The sequence below is a fragment of the Diachasma alloeum genome, unplaced genomic scaffold, assembly GCF_001412515.2.
Source record: "Diachasma alloeum isolate Michigan unplaced genomic scaffold, Dall2.0 Dall_scaffold_00289, whole genome shotgun sequence".
Classification (NCBI taxonomy): Eukaryota; Metazoa; Arthropoda; class Insecta; order Hymenoptera; family Braconidae; genus Diachasma; species Diachasma alloeum.
The window spans coordinates 251,983-272,353 of record NW_021680428.1 but is presented as its reverse complement, the minus strand read 5'-3'; the positions used below and the strand labels follow the sequence as shown (position 1 = coordinate 272,353).

At 47.9% G+C, this 20,371-nt stretch overlaps 5 protein-coding genes across 6 annotated transcripts; 2 read left to right on the top strand and 3 right to left on the bottom strand.

Moving 5' to 3' along the window:
* Positions 1-1,632: 1,632 nt before the first annotated feature.
* Positions 1,633-4,129, top strand: LOC107038931 (replication factor C subunit 4). The gene is made up of 5 exons (XM_015258294.2): positions 1,633-1,871; positions 2,006-2,281; positions 2,987-3,380; positions 3,503-3,700; positions 3,922-4,129. The coding sequence occupies exons 1-5, from the start codon at positions 1,756-1,758 to the stop codon at positions 4,012-4,014; spliced, it is 1,077 nt and encodes a 358-aa protein (XP_015113780.1). The 5' UTR covers positions 1,633-1,755; the 3' UTR covers positions 4,015-4,129.
* On the bottom strand, positions 4,117-12,677 carry LOC107038930 (mediator of RNA polymerase II transcription subunit 12). 2 transcript variants are annotated; one of them, XM_015258292.2, is made up of 4 exons: positions 11,815-12,677; positions 7,145-11,127; positions 4,771-6,774; positions 4,117-4,543 (listed from the first exon to the last, which is right to left on the bottom strand). In XM_015258292.2, exons 1-4 carry the CDS (start codon positions 12,356-12,358, stop codon positions 4,343-4,345), a joined length of 6,732 nt encoding a protein of 2,243 aa, XP_015113778.1. In that variant the 5' UTR covers positions 12,359-12,677; the 3' UTR covers positions 4,117-4,342. The 2 variants fall into 2 exon arrangements, with proteins under 2 accessions (XP_015113778.1, XP_015113779.1); XM_015258293.2 differs by having other exon boundaries at positions 4,117-4,540.
* A 9-nt stretch (positions 12,678-12,686) lies between these two features.
* On the top strand, positions 12,687-15,030 carry LOC107038933 (presenilins-associated rhomboid-like protein, mitochondrial). Its single transcript, XM_015258296.2, has 8 exons — positions 12,687-12,899; positions 13,005-13,176; positions 13,542-13,643; positions 13,773-13,938; positions 14,024-14,244; positions 14,348-14,449; positions 14,516-14,613; positions 14,736-15,030. The coding sequence occupies exons 1-8, from the start codon at positions 12,853-12,855 to the stop codon at positions 14,830-14,832; spliced, it is 1,005 nt and encodes a 334-aa protein (XP_015113782.1). The 5' UTR covers positions 12,687-12,852; the 3' UTR covers positions 14,833-15,030.
* On the bottom strand, positions 14,921-16,838 carry LOC107038932 (S-formylglutathione hydrolase). Its single transcript, XM_015258295.2, has 4 exons — positions 16,589-16,838; positions 16,417-16,487; positions 15,834-16,208; positions 14,921-15,434 (listed from the first exon to the last, which is right to left on the bottom strand). The coding sequence occupies exons 1-4, from the start codon at positions 16,811-16,813 to the stop codon at positions 15,038-15,040; spliced, it is 1,068 nt and encodes a 355-aa protein (XP_015113781.1). The 5' UTR covers positions 16,814-16,838; the 3' UTR covers positions 14,921-15,037.
* A 101-nt stretch (positions 16,839-16,939) lies between these two features.
* On the bottom strand, positions 16,940-20,290 carry LOC107038929 (coiled-coil domain-containing protein 39). The gene is made up of 5 exons (XM_015258291.1): positions 20,170-20,290; positions 19,590-20,015; positions 17,463-19,433; positions 17,111-17,393; positions 16,940-17,039 (listed from the first exon to the last, which is right to left on the bottom strand). The coding sequence occupies exons 1-5, from the start codon at positions 20,266-20,268 to the stop codon at positions 16,951-16,953; spliced, it is 2,868 nt and encodes a 955-aa protein (XP_015113777.1). The 5' UTR covers positions 20,269-20,290; the 3' UTR covers positions 16,940-16,950.
* Between the last annotated feature and the right edge of the window lie 81 nt (positions 20,291-20,371).

Sequence of the window (20,371 nt, the reverse complement as noted above, 5' to 3'; positions counted from 1 at the left end):
AACGGCCGCAGGAGAGGCGCCGCAGGTGCCCTTTGTCGCGAGTCGATTTTAAAAATACGTTTCAGCGGAGAAATCTAGTTTTTAATTTCACGAAAAGATACCTCAGGTTGCTTTCCTCATTTACTGGGCATGGGGGGAATTAATTATGCGAAATTTAATGATCAATTGACATCTGTGTATTGGGCCCCGGGGGCCACGGCCCTGTGCGCACGAGCCCGCGGCCGCGTGGTGACCGCAGCGGGTAGGAAACTCCGCAATCGTCGGGAGAGGGACTCGTTATTGTGGAATTATGAGATCACGGCGGACGCTGCGAGAGCCGCGAATTAAATTATCATCGATCAATGGTCATGGATCGTAGGCTGTGTCTGGGAATCCCGCTGTGCTTGTGTTGGTGGGATTTTCGCGGAGGATTTTCCAAGCCCGTTACGGTTTTCTGGAGAAACGCTTCGGCTGTTAGAATTACATTTTTTAGATGCGGCGAGGCGCAGGGGACGGGAGTTCCCCGGCGTCAGTTTTCTATAGATTTTTTTTTTAATAAAAAATAAAATATATTTTTTCTTCTGTGGTATTTTTTTTTGTTGAGAACTGATGAATTGAAAATTAAAAAATTTTTCACGGAGGTATACCGTAAGAATGTTCATAATCAGGAACGTTTTTGCGATATTCTTGCGTTCTTATGATTTCCTGTATGAGTTCATTTTTGCCGTGCAGGAATAGATTTCAATGTCAACTATTATCACTCCATTTGAAACTAAATGAATCACGTGGAAAAATATAGAAATATTCTTTTCACAAATTGGAGAATAATAAATAGGACATGGTATTACCCAATCATCAGTTACAAAGGCAAGTGTCACGCTGACGATGCGGAATGTCCGAACATCAGCGCGCAACGTGGTTGAGCAAATCCGGCGTGACGTATGTCTCATTAGGACGGGTCCCCATAAATCGTCCACGAAAATTCAAAGGTAATTTCCTGTGGACGAGAATTTCTCCCTAATTTTGTTAACGATGACGTTCGGAGGATGTCGACACCCCCCGGATGCTCTCCATTCATTCGAAAATTAATATTGTGATTAATTTTAGCCTCGAACGGAAAATGAAGGATAAAATTAATGATTATCGAGATCATTTCTCAACCGCAGGCTTCGACAATGATTTATAAATATGCCCCATTCCATCTGATTCATCCTCTTAATTCCATTATATTTTACCAATTTTTTTATGAATTTAATATAAAAACGGTTGAAATTTTTTTTTTAAGTGAAATTTTTATGAAAAAATTTTTTACTTGAAATTTATATTTAAATCTAAATAATTATTTAATAAAAACAATTATTTAAATAATTTATATTTAAATTTTGGAATAATCTGCGACATTCCAAAACACTTTGGATTTTTAAAAAAATATTAATAATACATTGAATTGTCAATAAAATGATAAATTTTTTTATGGTGTTATGAACATCGAAAAAAATATTAAAAACATTTCCTTTTTGCCCCATTCAGAGAATTATAATCGTCAGGTAAGAAATGAAATATTTATAATTATCATTGAATTCTGTATAAACATGCTTTCACAAGTGTCACAAGGCAGTGCGCAGGCGCAAGGCATGTTTTCGTCCTTCCATTGGCGGGAAATCAGTCGCTCATAACCAAGAAATAGAAACAAAACTCAGGGCGTCACCAGTGCCCTCAGTCTTCACCATTCCTATTTAATTGTTTATTCTTGATGAATTACCACAAGTGAATAAAATGCAGGCATTTCTGAAGACTGGTAAGGTCGGGTCGACTGCTGCGACCAAGCCCTCGACGTCCAAGGGCTCCAGAGAGCCGAAGAGTGCAGCTGCACCCCCTTGGGTCGAGAAATAGTGAGTGCAGGTTCAATTGCAGAATGAAATTAAACTCCAATTCCCTAATTCTGAATTTCTCCCAAGTGAACTGATTTCGTTGTTGAAATTCCCCGTTCAATTGCTTCACGATGATTGAAATGAGGTGTTTTCAGTCGACCTAGGACAGTTGAGGACGTCGTGGAGCAGGGGGAAGTGGTGGAGGTCCTTCGTCAATGCATGACTGGTGGGGATTTTCCGAATTTACTGTTCTATGGACCCCCAGGAACAGGTAAGACCAGCACGATTCTTGCTGCTGCGAGACAACTCTTCGGGAATATGTACAGGGAGAGAATCCTCGAGCTCAATGCCTCTGATGAACGGGGGATCCAGGTGGTCAGGGACAAGGTCAAAAACTTTGCGCAATTAACTGCTGGAAATACCAGACCTGAGTGAGTTCTATTTCACGTCAACGTGTTCGTTAAATAATTATTCTTTAAACTAGAAGGCAATTTCAAGGTTTTTAACGTTCCAACTGATGATTAGTTTATTGTCGGTTATCAAATGATTATTTCAAGTCAATGATAATGATTTTAAAAAAAGGGAATGGCTAATTTTAGTTATTTAAATAGTTTAAATAATTATTTAAGAATATTTTGTTATGGTTCATGATTACTTTGGGGAGATACTAAAATTGTTTAGTAGTCTGCAAGTATTTTTGGATAATAATAATTGAAGGAAATGCCAATGATGATGTAGTAAAAGGTTTGAGGTCCATCCAGAAACGACGCAGGGAATTCTACTATGATTCAGTCTCGTTGTTCTCAGGGGTATAATCGAAGATTATTTTAATACCCTTATTGCCAACTAGATACCAATATCTGCTCCAATCGAAGTGTCGAAGTCTGAAGGGTTGACTTGCGACAGAGATGAGCATACAATTTTTCTTCTTCATTCTTCTCCTTCTTCTGATGATCTAGTTGAATTCCGGTGGAGTTTTTGGTGGATCGAGTGATACCAAATCAATTCTGAGGCTCTTCAATACTTCTTTAGATATTGAGGAACTCCACTATTTGAAAAAAATTATCCTAATAATTTGTTTGGGGAATTCAATTCGATTTATCGAATTTTATTTGTTGAATATTTTTATTGTACAGTGGGAAACCATGTCCCCCCTTCAAAATAGTAATTTTGGACGAGGCTGACAGCATGACCCACGCAGCTCAATCAGCCCTTCGTCGAACGATGGAGAAAGAGTCCCACAGCACTCGTTTCTGTCTCATCTGCAACTACGTCTCGAGGATCATCGAGCCCCTGACGTCGCGTTGCACTAAATTCAGGTTCAAGCCCCTCGGGCAGGAGAAAATAATCGAACGACTCGAGTACATTTGCAAGAACGAGGAGATCACAGCTGACAAATACGTTCTCACGAAATTGGTCGATGCTTCTGGGGGCGATCTTCGAAGGGCCATCACTTGTCTCCAGTCTGTCACGAGGCTGAAGGGCAAGGGAATCGAAATCACTGTGGACGATGTACTCGAAGTTACTGGGGTGAGAGAGAAATAATCTCAATCTCAATCTATTCTCAGAGAACAGCGAATTACGAAGATTTAAAAATATTTTCGCTGCCTCCATTCTTTTACTCCATTTTTAGTGAATTCTTTTGATGACAGGTAATTCCAGACAAGTGGCTGTCCCAATTGCTGGAAGTGTGCGAGGGCAACGACTTCAAGAAAGTCGAACAATTCGTCGATGAGTTCCTGCTGGAAGCCTACTCCACGTCACAGCTGATCGAGCAGCTCAGTGAGAGAATCATATTCTCGGATTCATTCAGTGATAATCAGAAAGCCTTCATCGGAGAGAAGCTCGGGGTATTGATACCAATCTTCAAACGTGAATTCATTTCATTTCTCAAATCGTTCACTTTAGCCATTCCTCAACACTTTAACATTTTTCTCTCGAAAACGACGTGTCAGAGAGATTTTCCAATAACATGATGTCAGTCTAATTAATATTGGATTATTATTCATTATTGTCATCATCCGGAAGTCATAACAATGAATAATTAATGATTATTAATCAATTCTTGCAGGAATGCGCCTACAGATTGTTAGACGGCAGCAGTGAATACATTCAGCTGATTCACCTCTGCTGCATCATCATGCAGGCAAATCGAAGAGGTTAAATCAATTCTCCCATAATCAATTTAAAGAGAATAATCACATTACAACCCATTTCTTTCATGTTAAAATAAAGGTAAATAAATGAGAAAAATATTTTTTACAAAATTTAGACTTCCGACTCATGATTTTTATTGATACAATAGCCCATTGAGTTTACAACGTTTGTACAATTCACTTATTCCCCCATTCTTCATCATCAATTAAAATATTCAGGAAACAAGACGAAAAGGGTCTGAATAATGATAAATGAAAAAAAAATCTCAATTACTCGTCATCGATTATAAATATATAAATATACAGCTAAAATAATGTTCGTAGTGAGTGAATTTATCAATACGGTGGGGGTTGATTGTGGTAGGGATGCTGGGGTGGTTGTGTCAGGTGCCTCTGGAGGTGTGCAACCAGTTGTGGAGTTGGTGGTTGGCCATTGTTACCAGACTGTTGCTGCTGCTGTTGTTGGGCTTGGGCCTGTTGGGCCTGCTGCTGTTGCATCGCCAGCATCTGCTGTCGCATCCTTTGATTCATTGCCTGCTTGTAATGATAATAAAAATAATTTTCATTAATTAGCCGCGACGACGAGTGACAAAACCCTAAAGATTGTGAGTTTATCTCTTAAACTAGTGATTTAAAACGAAAGTGTTCAGCCATTTAAAATATTTAAAGCAGCCATTTAAAGCAGCTGCAAATATCCTTAAAATGCCAAAAGAAGAAAAAACCTGTTGTTTGTCCCCTCCTCCCCCTGAAGTAATGAACCTCACCTGCTGGAACTGCTGCTGATTCGGCTGCATGGCGACACCCCCTCCGCTGACGCCCACCCCTGCAGGTTTACCCCCAGCTTGTCTGTAGGGTGGGGCCGGTTGACTCTGCACGCCCCCCCCCATGGGCCCCATCGCATTCATCGTGACATTAGGCGCCTGCAAATACGGCGGTCTTGGTCCAGCATTGGGCTGCATCCTCTGCTGCTGCATGTACTCCTGCTGCCCCCTCTGCCCCCCCATCAGCTGCTGATTCTGAAACATCATATTCTGCTGCTGGTTCATCATCCCCTGCTGCTGCTGTTGCTGCTGCTGCTGCTGCGCCTGCATCATCTGCTGCTGCTGTGCACTCTGGTGCGGCTGCCCCTGGTGCCCCGGGTTCTGATGCTGCGCCTGTCCCTGCTGCGCCCCCTGGCCAATCATCTGCTGTCCCCCGTACCCCGTGTAATTCTGGTTCATCCCGGGCTGCATGTTCCCGTACATATTCTGCTGCTGCTGCTGCTGAGGAGCGAACATCCCCTGCTGGTTGATTCCAGGCGCCCCGTGGGCAGCCCTCAGCTGCTGCCTGATGAACTGCTGCTGCCTCTGCATCCCCTGGAACCCAGGGCCCCCAACGGGCGCGTTCGGCTGCTGCTGCCCCCCGATGAATTGATTCGGCAAGCGATGCCTCAGCATGTTGGATAACGCCTGCTTCGACTGGTTGTTCATCCCCGGCCGGTCGTACCTCGGCCCGGCCACTGGGGTCTGGGCCATTTGTTGGCCATAACTGTACTGCTGAGGGGGCGCTGGCCCCTGCTGGTTAGGGTACCACTGCTGCTGCGGCTGGGGCGCCTGCGTGAACATTCCAGGCTGCACCTGGTTGGCGGCCTGAGGCTGCGGCTGGGGCTGCGCCTGCTGATTGTACGGCATCTGCTGCATCGGCGGCGCCTGCGGCATCTGCTGGGGCACCGGCGCCGTCGGTGTCGCTGCTTTACTCCTTCTGTGCCTCCTCGGGGCCTTCATCGCTTTCCCCTTCCCGGCCCCTGCGTTCACCCCAATGGGACCTAGTCTACTCGGAGAGTCGACGCTCATGGGGGTGTCCGCCTTCCCGGGCTCATTCTCCTTTTTGTCGGGCTCCAGGTCCTCTGGGGGCAGCGGCGGGGGGTCCAGGTAGTGGTTGGCCGATCTGATTTGGCTGTGGGTGTGGTAACGCAGGAGTTTGTGGGCGCTCTGGTACGTCAGGGGCTTGCGCTCGATCCTCACTGCCCGGAACCACGTCCAGGAGAGCGGCGCCGGGTTCTTGTGGCCCTCCAGCAACTCCCACGCGGAAATTCTCTGGTGGTCGCACACCTGGAGCCCCTGCTTCTTGTCGATGCTGTCGAAGCCCGCGATTTTGTTGCCTTTGGTGTCGGTTAGGGAGCCCACCGGCTCGCAGGTGATCACCTCCATCGTGAGTTTTGGCAGTGGCAGGAGCTGGCGGACGTACTGAATGCTCTGGGAATTCCTGTCCCCCAGCTCCTTCTTCAGTTTCTTCATGAGGTTCTGGTAGTGCTTCTTGTTCTCGTCCTTCTCGGATTGGGAGTCCGAGACCAATGTGGAATGGATCAGCGTCGCCAGCATGTCGATTACTGTTGTGAAGAGCTCGGAGTTGTTGTTCAGGTCGATCACACCGTAGCTGACTAATTGGACGAGGAGGATCGCCCAGTCGATGGTGACTGTGGTGTTGCGCTGGATCGTGTCGAAGACACCTCCGACGAGGCTGAAGCGCAGCTGCAGGGCGTCCTGCAGGACCTCGCGACTCTTCGGGTCCTCGGAGGACACGTTCTTCTCGTCTTTTGTGGTGTTCAGGAACTGGGACAGCTGGGAGTGGAGGGACGTCAGGAGACCCTCCCGCTGGTCGTCCTGGCCCTTGAGGCACGTCAGAACCAGCGAGAGGAAGGGCTGGTGGTTGAACAGCGAAGGGGACTTTGAACGACGCTCACGACCTGCTTTCGTCCAGTTGCCGGATTCCAGGGAATTACCCGCCACCTGGAATTTTTAGGATTTCCACCGTCACTGATTGCACCACTGGGCTGCGGTCAGTGAGTCCTCGTCCGAATTTTAAAGGAAAATTTGGCAAGACTGTCAGCACATTTTTTTATTGATCGCCAGTTTTTTAATTTATGAATGGACAGGGTGTCTGCAGTTCCTCAGAAATTGTGAAATTTATGTTTTTGAGAAGAAAGGTTTTAGGTATCGGGACTGACCCTTCAGACCTCTCAAACAACTAATAAAAACATGTAAAACTATAAAATGACCAAAAGTCAAATCCTATAATTTCAATTAAAAAATATAATTCTTTGAGAAGAAAAATTATGGCTGTTTAAACTACACGTAATGATGCTGAAATACCACAAACCTTCAAGACTCTCCCCTGCACAGCGCTCGGTAATTTCGAAACCAAGGGTGCGACCAGCCAAATGGAGCCAGACCTCTTGTCCCCTTTACTGCTCGTCGGGTTGTTCAGTTGAAAGACATCGATGGCAGCTTTGGCAACGGTGTCCAGCCACTGGGACAGATCGCTGGACCCTGGTGAGAACTGTTTATACATCAGCTGGAGATCCAGCCACGACATCCTCAGGCTCCACTGCTCCAGGTTCTCCAGGATATTCGTGATATGCGTTCTCTGATCGTGAAAGGCATCCGGCGAGGTGTCGGGATAACAAATCATGTGCAGAAGCCGTTGGGCCTGTTTCGCCGACAGCATGTTATCCAGCAGCATCTCCACGTGGAACAGCTCTTCAGGATTGTGCAGGCACTTCTCGAGGACCCACTCCTGACTGCAGATCTGGCGCAGCACGTGCTGAGCGAATTCGCTCAGTCCCTTGACATTCTCGGTGATGCCAGCACTGCTGCTGGAGGAGGACATGGCGAGGTCCAGCCCGAGGTCATCCCCGCCCCCGAGGATGTCGCTGGTCCCCAGGATGTGACTGATGGACAGCTCCCCAGCTCCTCCCCCCACACTGGCAGGGCCCGTTCCCTTCCCCGAGTGCGTCAGAGGCACGTCCGGCTTCTTCGGTGGTTGTTTGACAGCCGTGGCATCCCCCACCACAAGAATGGCCTTCAACACCGCCAGGACCGGCCCCACCCTGATGTTATTATGCGTCGCAGCCAGCAGATGCCTGTCGCAACTCAACTTTATGCTGTAACCCCGGGGATTCCCACTGGGGAGGGGATGGGGGCTCGTGCTGACCGAGTACAACGAGGGCTGGGGGCACTCCACAGTCTTGAAGAGCCTCAGCACCAGGTGACACGTCAGCCTCCCCCTGGACTCCGACTCCGTGTCGGCGTCCCCTCTCCCGTCGTTGCAGGCCCTCACCAACGAGGGCAGCGCAATGTGAAGGACAAAGTCCTCGAGGCTGAAGCAGTGCCTCGCGATGAGAATCGAGATGAACACAGCCAGTGAATTATGAATGCTCAGGTCCTGCACGTCCACCTGGTTGAGCACGTCGATGTAAAAGGGGAAGCTGTTGGCGGAGCAGCAGAGGGCCTTGAACACCCCCAGCCACTCGGCGCTCAGGGCGTTGCAGCAGGCAGTCAGCTCTGCGCAGGTGATGGCAATCTCGTTCAACTTGTCGTTGTCAGTTTCGCTGCAGACGGCGACAATTGCGTTGCAGACGAAGCTGTACCTGTTGGCGGGGGTTTCGTTGAGGGATCTCGCCCACTGGGGCTCGATCTTGCCGCCCCTTCGAGGGCTGTTGAAGACGTCCACCATGAACTGGGAGTTGTAGGCGTGATTAGAGGAGGTCAACTGCACCGCGCTGTACAGGGCAGCCCTGATCTTCGGGTAGGCGTTGCTGAAGGCCTCCACCCCGTGGGGTTTGGTCTTCAGCAATGAGCACGAGGAGTAGAGGTCGTACAGCTGAGAGAGGATGCACCTCTCCGCCGAGCTGCAGTCGCTCGGGTTCGACACGTGCTTCACGACTTTACACAGGAGATCGAAGACCGCTGTCGTCTGCTCGGGGGACAGCAGGAGGCAGCAGTGGTACCTCCTCAAGACTCCGACTACGTAGAGGCTGAGACTGGTGGTGTAGCTCCTCACGAGTTGACTGTTCTTCAGGGCCAACTGGGACTCGACTTCCGGCAACTCCTTCAGGATCTGGATGCAGACGTCTATGAGCCCGTAGATGTTCAGGGCGAGCTCCATCAGGTCGAAGAGGAACGCCACGTGCTCCTGCACCGGCAGGTAAGACGATCCCGACAGAGCGAAGACGTTCAGCATCTCGATCACCTGCGTCGCGCACTGCCAGGTCACCACGTGCTGGTCGAAGTAGCTCAGGTTCTGGAATTTCTGGGTGATCGCCTCGAAGTTGAATTCGTTCCTGGAGTGCTTCTTCACTTTTCCACCCTCGGCCACGTCGATACTGAATTTCTTGCCGAAGAGCTTGCAGACCTCCTTCGTCATCTTCTTGACCCCGTGGCGGGCCTCGTCCCTGACCCGCCCCACCCCGTAGAGGAGGACGTGCCGCTGGTTGCAGTCGTGCTGACTGCAGGACTCGTCCTGAGGCAGTGGGAAGTGCGTCGTGTAGAGGAGGTGGCGGCTGGGGCTCGTGGGGGGTTTAGTCTCCAGTCCTTCAGCCGAGTGTCCACCGAGGTCGTCCTTAGGGCTGTCCGGAGCGTCCATACTGTTCTGCTGGTCTTCCTTGATGTGTTGCAACAGTTTGTCGAGGTCGTCGTCGATTTTCGAGTCGTCCAGGTCCATCCTCCCGTGATCGGAGACCTCCAACTTGGTCGGCTTCAGGTCGATCCCAGGGAAGAGGCTGTCCTCGTCCATGGGATCTCGATTGCTAGGAGTTCCAGGCTTGCTAGCCGTTGGCCCCTGTATCAGATCCCCTCTGGATATCAGCGTGCACATGTAGGCGTCGTGCGAGAATATGTCGTGCCTGATCAGCTCCGAGAACAGGTGCACCAGGTTGGTGAATTGTGCTTTAGTCTGGGGGGTCGAGTTGTCCTGAATGGGGGCGTCGGTGTCCAGGAACTTCATCAGGAGCGGCTGGAATATGGGAAGCGTCGGGGGACTTCCATTGCTGCAGACACTGTCTTTGTCGTTATCGTCGTTATTCTCACCAGTGACTTCGGCCTGCCTCTTCTCCAGCAGCTTGGCCACCGCCATTGCTCTGTGCTCACCCCAGCGCTCAGCGGACACCGCCCACTCACACAATATATTAACAACAGCGGAGTCCTGCTGGGGGGTGTACTCAGTCTTAGTTTGTTCCCTCTCGCTATTAGTCTCTTTCGGGGGTGGGGTGAATATCTTGGAGTAGAGGGTGTCCAGGGAGTTTGTCGCGTCCATTCTGTCGAAGCTGTGGCGGTCGAGGGCGTCGAGGGCTGCTAGAACGCGGGTCGTCGTCATTCCAGCTGAACTCTGCTGCCACTTGTCGCAGGACCACCTGCCCTCGGCTGCCTGCGAACGCAGTCTGATGTTCTCCTGGGCGATCTTCAACTGCTGCATCGTCGGGTTCGAGGCTGTCGAGGGGGGACAGGGGAGGCTCGCTGGGGGGCAGGGGAGGTAGTCCAGGGGGGAACCGTTGAGGACCGATGGGGCTTTGCCCTCGCCGACGCTGTTCCAGACGAGGGCCGTTGGACACTCCAGGATTATCACCTGGATTATGGCTGACAGGGAGTAGATCACTCCCCTGTGATGTGGACACGACAAGTAATCGTTGAAGGCCGTCGTCAGGGGGTTGGCCATCGCCTGGGGGATCACTGCGTCCTTCCCATTCTCTGGCTTCATCGGGGGGATCGTGGGACTCTGCGGGGACGTGGTCATGTCGATGTTGCTGAGCATGTGGGCCAGCTTCCTGCAGCAGACGTACGCCAGGCGACGGGCCAGCAGCTCCGACTGCACGAACTCCTCGACGTACTGCAGCGCCAGAGGCAGCAGCAGCTTCAGGATACCGTCCTCCGAGGGGGCAGAGCGCATCTTGTCCAGGAGCTCGAGGATCCATTGGAGGAGCTCCTGGCGGTCCAGCAGACCCTCCTCGAACATGTACTTCGCCAGTTGGACGCAGTAGTGCCACTGCTTCAGCGCTTGCCGGTGCTCGTCGTTCATCGAGGGCGTCGGCGTCGACTGCTGACTCGAGTTCGGGGTCGAGGGGTTCATCGAGGGCGTGCCGTTGCCTGTTGTACTGCCGTTCGGGGTGCTCGTGGGGTTGGGGTTCGAGGAGGAGGCTGATGGGTTCGAAGTGCTCGTAGGGGTTGTACTGCTGCTCGACGAACTGCAGGAGCCGTTTATCGTCGGGGGCGTCGTCGAAGGGTGGTGCAGGGGGTTCCCAGAGTGGTAGTATTCCGATATCTTCGAGAGCTGGTCTTTCAGGAATTTTATTAGGGTCCCTGTCCACTCTGAAAGGGGGGAGTGAGAAGGTGAATGAGCTCACTGGGGGATTTCTTCAGGGGATGACAAATCATCGTTTGATGAAGTCTTGTGAATGCTGGAATTTCCAAGTTGTTTGGAAAACATGGAATTTCTAATAATTAAATCAGTAGCGAAGCGGTAAACCGGGTCAAGTCGATTTTGACTTTTGGCCATTTTTTGACTAATATCTCGGAATCTAAGGGAGATGGCAAAATTTTGCTCATTACCTTTTTTATAACCCTCAATTGACTCTACAAAAAAGGTCATGACAAAAAATTTTCTATCTCTTTTAGATTCTCAGATATTCGTCAAAAACTGGCCAATAGTCAAAATCGCTTCGCTACTGAAATGGGAAAATTCAGTTTCTCACCTCTTGTTAATTAAATTACAAAAAAACAACTTGGATGAATGAACGCAATAAATTGAGAATTATATGTGTGTCCACTCATTCATCAGTAATAAAGAATAAAAATAATGTTAAATTCTCTCAAATTAAACTCAATAGATAAAAATTTCTTTCCAGAGCCTGAAGAAGCTAAAATATTTAGCGAATCGTCGCATCTATGACAGATTAACGAACGTCGTTATATTATTTCCCCAAATTTTCCCCTGATCTCTAATTAAAAATTTATGAACATGGAGATGAAAAACGAAATTAATCCTCTCACACTTACCTGTCGTGGGATCGGGCAATTGCCTCTTCTTCAGCTTGGACTCCGAGACAGCCACAGTATACGCAGAGCTCAATTTAATGAACCACGCGGCCCTGAGCATGGGCACCTGGTACTCGCACAAGGTCATGAAGATCTCCTCCTTCTTATTGAAATTGGGGGCCTTCTTGGCGAGTGTCATGAGGGGTTTGCACCCCGACAAGTCCTTGAACCAGGTTTCAATCTGGTTCTTCGTCCTGGCAGTGACTGGCCAGAAGTTGTCCTTGGTGTTCATCTGCTGTCGTTTTCTCCCAGTGTCAGGCATCGTCGCCAGCTCCTCCTTCTTCGCAAGAATAGCATTGAAGTAAGCGCCGACTTTGGCAGCAGTGACATTGCAGTGTCTCGCCGTTCCAAATTCATCGGACAACGAAGTGGTCGTGGCAAATCCGTGCTTGACGTTCGTCAGAGTCAACTCGTCCTCCTTCTGCTTGGGCTCCTGGGGATAAACATCTGGCGGGCCCAGTCTGGGCCTCTTCAGGGGCCTTTTCTCATACAATATCCCCATCATTGTACCACCAATTCACTGACACTCGACACTATCACGAATGCAAAATCATCTAGCTCCCGTCGACAACAATTTGATGATTACTTTATTTATTTCTTTTTCGTGTTGACGTCTGGGTGAAATCGTACATAACCTTCCCGCGGAAGGCCTCAACTCTGAATCCCTCGGCGCGATCAAACGATAACGTCGATGTTTCTTACTGCTCCCTGATCATTATCTATTAATTACATGATTTATTCAACTCGTCTAGGCCCGGAGGGAGGGTCAAAGGGAGCGATCGAGGAATTGCACTGAAATCACCATCGACGCCATTGCCGAGGGATTCAGTGGGTTCACTCGTGCCACTCGTGCGTCATTTCTATTGGTCGACTTACCGACCGTTGATGTGCCGTTATGTTGTGCCTGCTCATGCCCGGAAAACAGTTTGCTGGAGGGTTTGTATTGTTTTTTGGGGAGTGATGAATATTCTCGTGATTACGTGAAGTCATTTCTGGGCCATGGCCTTGAGGACTCTTCTGTGGCTCAGGGAGAGCCCTGGCAGGTGGTATGTACACGAGTTTTCGGGAATTTTGGGGCGAGGGAGGTTATGCCGCATTGCATCACTTTCTCCAGGGGTTTCAGGTGATTATTTTCAATGGGTTTGTTCCAGTTTGTTCAGGGGACAGGGGCATAGGGTCCTGGAGGTGCACAGCAGCTCCAGGTGGGCCAGGGGGTTCAAGAGGCTCAGGACTAGTGAACGGTCAGCCCTTTCGGATCCCATCGGAGGGACTCAACTGACGGCTCGGGGACAGCTGTGGAAACCACTGGGATTTACTATTCTCGTAGGTTTATTTGCCCGGCGTGGGAGGGGGGAGGGGTGAGGGGGAGATGTTGGTGATTAAGAATGATCCCCTCTAATTAACAAAAAGAAGAATTTTGCTGTTCATCCCCAATATTCAGTTGGGATCAAGGGAAAATTGGAGAATTAATATAACAACGTTCGTTAATTCGTCGTAGATGCAACCCTTCGCTGAATATTTTAGCTTCCTCAGACTCTGGAAAGAGAATATAAAAACAGATGCAACGTCTGTCTGTCAATTATTGCCTTTTTTAATTATTGATTAATATCTCCCCTCAAATCTACTCAGATGTGGAAATGAAATGAAATCAAATGGAATTGAGTAAAACTACTGCATTAATATTCCAGTTTGGAGGTGCAGTGCACATTGGAGCAGCAATTTGGGAGTACGAGAGAGTCAAGCGTCGCATACTCAGATTGAAACAACGAATTACGGAATTTAGATTTAATGTACGTTTTCAATTATTTCAGAGATGAATTCACCAGACTTTTCAATTTATTTCAATGTTTCAAACGTTAATTACATTATCCATTTGAACTGAAGTGCATAATTGATGAATGAGATACTTAAATCTCCAGAAGACTGGTACGAGAGGAAGATTGCAGGCCTGGTGGAGAGGTCTGTCAGAGAGTCAGCGTGTGTTTGCACCCATATGTTTCTTGAATGTAGTTGTCTTCCTCGGCTGGAGGATACCAGCCCTCAAGAATACGATGGTCCTTTACTTCTGCTCAAACCCTGGCTCCAGTAAGTAAGGGAATGCCAGGAGTCCAATTCAATTCATCAGAATGTTTATGTCAATTGAGTTGATTTTCTTGTTTTCGATTTTTAGAGGCAGTCTGCTGGCCAATGCTGCTCTCAACGTTTTCACACAGCTCTGCACTCCACTTAGGCGTTAATATGTACGTTTTGTACAGCTTTGGAACAATGGCTATTCCCACACTAGGACGAGAACAATTCGCTGCGCTTTATTTGACGAGTGGAGTTGTCGCTAATCTAGCTAGTCACCTGTACAAAACGGCTTTTGGTCTGCCTGGATTGTCCCTTGGTGCTGTACGTTCAGTGAAATATCCATTCTCATTTCCTTTTCTTATTTAGAAGGGGAAACGATTTTTAAAGTGGAATTTTTTGCCATTTTTTTTATATTCTTTTTTAGTCTGGAGCAATTATGGGAACAGTCTCGTACATTTGCATGCAGTATCCAGACTTGAGAGTTGCTATTGTATTTCTACCGATGTTTGGATTCACTGCTGGATATGTAAGTCATGTAATTGATGATGTGGGTTAATTTGGATTGATTATTGTTTGTTTTTTTTAATTTCAGGCACTTAAAGGACTACTCGCCGTGGACACACTGGGCTGTGTACTTGGCTGGAGATTCTTCGATCATGCGGCTCATTTAGGGGGAGCTCTCTGGGGACTGTGAGTATCTAATGAACAATTCAACGACTTTCCATTCAGCAAAAAACTCTAAATTACTACTTCGTTGATGAATTAGTGGAAAATTGTCAGAGTTCAATAATCATTTTAAAAATGTCCCACAGATTCTGGCACACGTGGGGTTCCCCTCATCTATGGCAGAAACGAGGGCCTGTAGTGAGGTTTTGGCACCGCCTACGGGATCCAAAGGAAACTCGGTAATCCTCGTCAACACTATTTTTTATAAATAAATAATTAGCAACAGGTTCTCATCGCACGAGCCCACAAAATTGATGAATAAAACTGTAAAAACTGTTTAAAATATTTTTGCTTTTAATGCTTATTATTTTTTCTTGTAAAGTATAAATGTTATTGGATAAATTCGTAAATTCAGAAATAAAAAAATCGTCGGGTTTTTAATTGGCGTTTAGTTCTTGAGGTACTTCACGTGGTGCTTGATGTGGTCCTCGATGAATGTCGAGATGAAAAAGTAACTGTGATCGTAGCCCTCTTGATTCCTGAGGATTAGAGTGACTCCGGCATCCTTGGAGGCTGCCAGGAGGTTTTCGGGAAGCAACTGGTGGAGGAAGTTGTCGGCTTTCCCCTGGTCCACTAGAATGTCCAGGGGTGGCCCTGAGTAGGTTTTCATGAGGCACGTGGCGTCCCACTCCTTCCAGGCTTCTTCGTCTGGGCCGAGGTAGGCAGAGAGGGCTTTCTTCCCCCAGTCACTTTGCACGGCATTGCTTATTGGGGCGAATGCAGAGACGGTCTTGTACATTCCAGGGTTTTTGAATGCACAGATTAAAGCTCCATGGCCTCCCATACTACAGAACAAATTTTGATGAACTAATTTGACATTTTTATGAGTATTTGATTGTAGAAAATGATTCTGAAGAATTCGAAAATGACTAGTAAAGTCTTTACATCTTTACAAATGTTAATTTTTTTTTTGAAAACCATTTTTGGGAAGAATGCAACATTTCCTTCTAAACCCTCTCATTATCAAATAATTAAATATTTATCGAAATTGACCAAGAAGTCAAACAGTCACTTTGGATTTTTTATAAATTAAACCCGAAGGCGTAATGAAAGTAAAGGTTGTTCTTGTAACGATTGAGGGAAGATGAGTTGTGTTAAGATACAGTTTCGCACTCCCGGGGTGCCTCACCCGCATTTCAAAGTGCCAACAACTCGAATTATGCTGTTCTACCCCTTTTAATCACCTGTGGCCCATAATCGACTGCTGCGAAGGCAGAACTGGAAACTTGTCATTCACCAAAGTTGGCAGTTCCTTCGTGATATAACTGTACATCCTGAAATTCTTCTTCCACGGCTCTTCAGTTGAATCCACGTAGAATCCCGCACCTTGTCCAAGGTCGTACTCCTTGTCGTCAGGAATACCCTCGCCCCTGGGACTCGTATCAGGAATTACCAGGATTACCCCCTGTTCAGAGGCGCACCGCTGGGCCCCAGCCTTCGTTATGAAGTTCTGCTCGGTGCAGGTGAGCCCCGAGAGCCAGTAGATCACTGGAACGGCTTCGAATTCTGCCTGGGGTGGCAGGTAAATTCCAAAGTTCATCTTGCATTTTAATTCGGAGCTAGAAATTACAAATGCGTCATTTCATATCGTCAATAACTCGAGATTGGCAGAGTGAAATTCGGTAATTTTTTTTTCTCTTCGTAGGTATTTTTTCAGGCTTTAAAATGAGATTTTAGTCGTCCAAATCGCTTCATTTGGTCGCGAGAAATCGACGATTTAAGAAGAGTTCTTTTTTTATTTTTTTGATCTATTTTCTCTGTTTTCACCTTTCGTGAGAATACACCTTCTGCCATCCCCCGAAGCACTTATTACTCGAGACCAACGTGATTTCTGACATCTGAAATAGTAAATTTGAGTGAGCGTTCTACAAAAATCACTGATTATAGGTTAGAATGCGTTCAAAACAACATTTTGAAGAAATTTTCATTGAATTCGTACCTTGATGTCTTTTGATAAAAGTCTTTGAGATGTAAAAATTCTACGGAAGAGTGAAAAATGTCTTGTGACTGATGATAATGATGTCCAGCTACTGATTTTGATGACTCCAGGGGAGCAGGAATGACTGCCGGTTGCAATTAGCTTCAGCCACTTTCCCATTGAATGGAAATATTTGCCCAAATGGACGTATGTAATCTCTCGTTCACGTGACCTAACGATAAACATCGAGAAAAAATGATCAAGTCGTGACCTTTCACGAGACTAATACATTTATTGCAATATCGAATAACAAAATAAAGTTAACAAAAAGTACTGTAGAAAATTAAGATTCATAATCAATTGTCTCATCATTATAAATTTAATTATTTCTTCTTCGAGAATGATTGTCGATTTGTGGACGATTGCTGGCTCAAGCTGGACGTTCTTTCCGATGATTTTGCTCCCCCAACGACTGAAAAATCGACAAGAAATAATTTATCAATAAATACAATGGAATGAATATTGAAAACAAAATTATTTCACCATCAAACACGACTTTAGAGGGAATATTCTGGATTCTACTGGCACTTTCCCTCGTGGAAGTCAATCTACTCCTCTCAGATGAGGCCACAGAACTCCGAGTACTCTCACACAAACTCGGAGTCGGAGATGGCTTCAGATATTGGGCGCAGGGAAGCGCAATATTCTTAGCCCCCAGCAATTTTTTCACGTAAACCTCAGCCTCAACGTGACGAATCGTGAATTCCGTGACTCGTTGTAGGGCGAGAAAGTTTTGCTCTTGAAGTTCTCTAGTAGCGATATCTTTCTGTCGAATTACGAGAAAAAATTTTCATAAAAGCCTTCTGAGCCGTCAACCCCTGAATATCATAATCACCTCTTGCAGAAGTATCCTATCATCATCAGCCCTCTCGCACATCCCCTGGATGTCCCTGTACAGCTTCCTGAGGCTCTTCTCCGCCCTGGAGATCCTCTCCTTCTGCTCGCTCACCAGTTTCTCCACCGCCGCAACAGCCTTGAGCTTCAGTTCCTTCTCGTCCTTCGCCTCCTTCAACTCCTCCGTCAGCCCCTCGATGTCCTCCTGCATCCTCTGGTACTCCTCCTCCACCTCCTCCAGCTCCACCTGCCTGAATTTCATCTGCTGCAGGGCCCTGAACATTTCCTCGTCCAACTGCTTCCTCTGCACTTCCCCCGGGACCTCCTCATCCCCAGAGACGGCCAGCGACGACTTATACTTATCGTTGCACGCGTTGACGATCCTCAGGGTGTTCTCCATGCTCCTGATCTCCTGCTCAGTCTTCCTGATCGTCGAGTCGAGTTCGTCCCCCTGTTCCTGGAGTTCCGCCTTCTCCTGGGCATTCAGGATCTTCAGGTACGTCGTCGTCACAGGGGCTCCATTCGTCTCGCTACTCCCCATCGTCGCGATGACGTTGTCGTAACGCGTCTGCAGGTGCTGCATCCTCGCCTGCCTCTCGGTTATCGCAGACCGCAGCTCCAGGCACTCAGAGGCCACCAGTCGCTTCTCCAGGCTCAGCCCCTCCTTCTGGAGCTTTATTTCCGCCAGTCTCTCCTTCATTGCCGAGTCGATTTGCAGGCGGTATTTCTCCAAATTATGGAGTTTGTCACCGATATTCCTGATGATCTGCTCCCCCTGCGTGACCCTCAACTCCAGAATATTCTCCGCCACCTGTTTCTCCTCGGTGACCCTCTGCGCGGCCTTCAGCTGCTTCTCCCCGCCCTCCATCATGGAGCCCACGTCCTGCTTCTTACTCCTCAGCCTCACCAGCTCCTCGTTATCCCCCTTCAGACTCCCCTGGATCTTCCTAATGTCGTTCTCCAAATTCGTCAACTGCGTCTGCAGCAGTTTCGCCACTTCCGTCCTCTCCTCCAGCGTCTTCTGGAGCTCCTCGATCACCTTCACCTTCCTCTCCATCTCCGCTCGGCTGAGGTCGTCCGGTCCCACCTTCCCCAGTCTCATTTCGCACTCCTGGATCTCGAAATTCAACTTCTGGTTCATTTCCGTCTTCTCCTGGAGCCTCTGCTCCTCCCGCGCCTGATGCGCCCCGAAGATCTCCACTTTCTTCAGCTCCCCGCTCTTCTGGAGGTCCAGGGACTTCCTCTCCCCCTCCAATTCCGTTAGTTTGTTCGAGGTTCGCAGGATCAAGTCCTGGAAGCGCTTCGTTTCCTTCAGAATCCCGGACTTTCGCTTCTCCTCACCCTCGAGCATCGCCTCCAGCTGCTTCAGGCGATCGGCTGCGCTCACACTCTGGTCCTCGACCCCGCGGATAGTGGCCTTGATCTCCTCAATTTCCCTCGTCCACTCCCTGATTTTCCGCCTCTTATTCTCCAGCGAAATCTGCGTGGCCTTCGCCTCGGACTTGAGCCGCTGGGACCGACGAGAGAGTTCCTCCAGGGATTTCTTCCTCGTCTGGTACTCCAGGTCGTACATCGCGTTGGTCTCCACGATCTTCCGACGCTCCTCCTTGTCCAGGAAGAGCTTCTTCTCCAGGTGGCGGAGCAAGTCCTCCAGCTGGCGATTCGTGGAGATCTGGTTCTCCAGGAAATCCTCGGACTCTGATAAGACGGACATCTTCTCCTTTCCAATCTCCTTCAGGGCCTCGACCTCTCGCAGGATCTCCTGGATCCCGGCGTCTCGGTGACCCAGGACTAGAACACTTTGGGACCATCTTTCGATCAACTGCCCGCGCTCCTCCAGCGCCTGAACGTAGAAATTCGCTGTTCTTTCGAGAATTATCTCCATCTCGCAGATTTCGTTCAGCGTTTGCAGGACTGAGGACTTCAGGGAGTCCATTTCAAGGGTCAATTTCTGGCGCTTTAGTTCTAAATTCTGGAAAAATTAATTACGAATAACAATTAATCAGTTTAAAGAATTAATGAGTCAATTAATTCATTCGTCAATGCATTTATTCACTTTAAATTCATGTTTAAAGCTTTAAAATGACGAAATTAATTCAAGTCCCACGATTTGTAATTTCATTCTCACTTTGAGTTCCTTCGCGTCGGATTTCATGTACTTCTGGAGCAATCCCTCGTCCTCCTCCTCTTTATTCAAGACCTCCTCCCACTGGAGAAGTTTGTTCTTATCGAAGGCGACGGTTCTCTCTGAATTATTCAACTTCTCCTCCAGTTTCCCCATTTCCTTCCGCAAGGAGGCGATCCTCTCCTCGAGGTTCGTCTTCTCTTTCTCGAGATTCCGGATCTCTTGGGTGATCGAGGACTCCTCGTGCTCGGAGACCTTGAAGATGTGGCCCTCTGCGTTGTGCTGGGCTGCATACGCCGTGAGCAGTTTCTGATTGTGGTCATGTTCAATCCTGATGTTTGCGATGTATTCCTCGATGGATTTAACTCGATCCTCGTTTATCGCGAGGTCTTCGGTCAGGTTTTTCTTCTGCTTAATTTTTCTGTCGATCTGACGAACAGTTATTCCTACATTTATTTATTTTTTAAATGGATAACATGTCAAACATGACATTTTTCAATTTTCGTAACGACTTTTTTTATTAAAATCTGGTGAATTATTTTGGCTCACGTCTTCACTACCGGATTAATCAATGAAAAAATACCTCCTCCTCCAGTCGTCTGTTCTCCTCATTAGCCACGGGAATCCTAAAGCCATCACTCCACCCCAACTCATTCAAAACCTCCTCGATAGGCCCTCTCATCTCCAAAAATCGCTCTCAAACACCGAATAATTAATATCTCGCAATCGCGCAATTGATCAAACAATTTGACTCGTTCCCTCCCCGCAGAACCTCCCCCTAGCGT

Excerpts from the sequence above, each read along its gene's own strand:
- LOC107038931 (XM_015258294.2), top strand. The coding sequence starts at position 1,756 with ATGCAGGCATTTCTGAAGACTGGTAAGGTCGGGTCGACTGCTGCGACC. Across the intron at positions 1,872-2,005 it reads CCCCCTTGGGTCGAGAAATA|TCGACCTAGGACAGTTGAGG; the intron begins GTGAGTGCAGGT and ends AGGTGTTTTCAG. Across the intron at positions 3,701-3,921 it reads TCATCGGAGAGAAGCTCGGG|GAATGCGCCTACAGATTGTT; the intron begins GTATTGATACCA and ends CAATTCTTGCAG.
- LOC107038930 (XM_015258292.2), bottom strand. The coding sequence starts at position 12,358 with ATGATGGGGATATTGTATGAGAAAAGGCCCCTGAAGAGGCCCAGACTG. Across the intron at positions 6,775-7,144 it reads TGCAGGGGAGAGTCTTGAAG|GTGGCGGGTAATTCCCTGGA; the intron begins GTTTGTGGTATT and ends TAAAAATTCCAG. Across the intron at positions 4,544-4,770 it reads ATCAGCAGCAGTTCCAGCAG|CAGGCAATGAATCAAAGGAT; the intron begins GTGAGGTTCATT and ends TATCATTACAAG.
- LOC107038933 (XM_015258296.2), top strand. The coding sequence starts at position 12,853 with ATGGCCTTGAGGACTCTTCTGTGGCTCAGGGAGAGCCCTGGCAGGTG. Across the intron at positions 14,450-14,515 it reads TTGGATTCACTGCTGGATAT|GCACTTAAAGGACTACTCGC; the intron begins GTAAGTCATGTA and ends TTTTAATTTCAG. Across the intron at positions 14,614-14,735 it reads GGGGGAGCTCTCTGGGGACT|ATTCTGGCACACGTGGGGTT; the intron begins GTGAGTATCTAA and ends AATGTCCCACAG.
- LOC107038932 (XM_015258295.2), bottom strand. The coding sequence starts at position 16,813 with ATGTTTATCGTTAGGTCACGTGAACGAGAGATTACATACGTCCATTTG. Across the intron at positions 16,488-16,588 it reads TTTTATCAAAAGACATCAAG|ATGTCAGAAATCACGTTGGT; the intron begins GTACGAATTCAA and ends TTACTATTTCAG. Across the intron at positions 15,435-15,833 it reads CAGTCGATTATGGGCCACAG|TATGGGAGGCCATGGAGCTT; the intron begins GTGATTAAAAGG and ends TTTGTTCTGTAG.
- LOC107038929 (XM_015258291.1), bottom strand. The coding sequence starts at position 20,268 with ATGAGAGGGCCTATCGAGGAGGTTTTGAATGAGTTGGGGTGGAGTGAT. Across the intron at positions 20,016-20,169 it reads ACAGACGACTGGAGGAGGAG|ATCGACAGAAAAATTAAGCA; the intron begins GTATTTTTTCAT and ends ACTGTTCGTCAG. Across the intron at positions 17,394-17,462 it reads ATAGGATACTTCTGCAAGAG|AAAGATATCGCTACTAGAGA; the intron begins GTGATTATGATA and ends GTAATTCGACAG.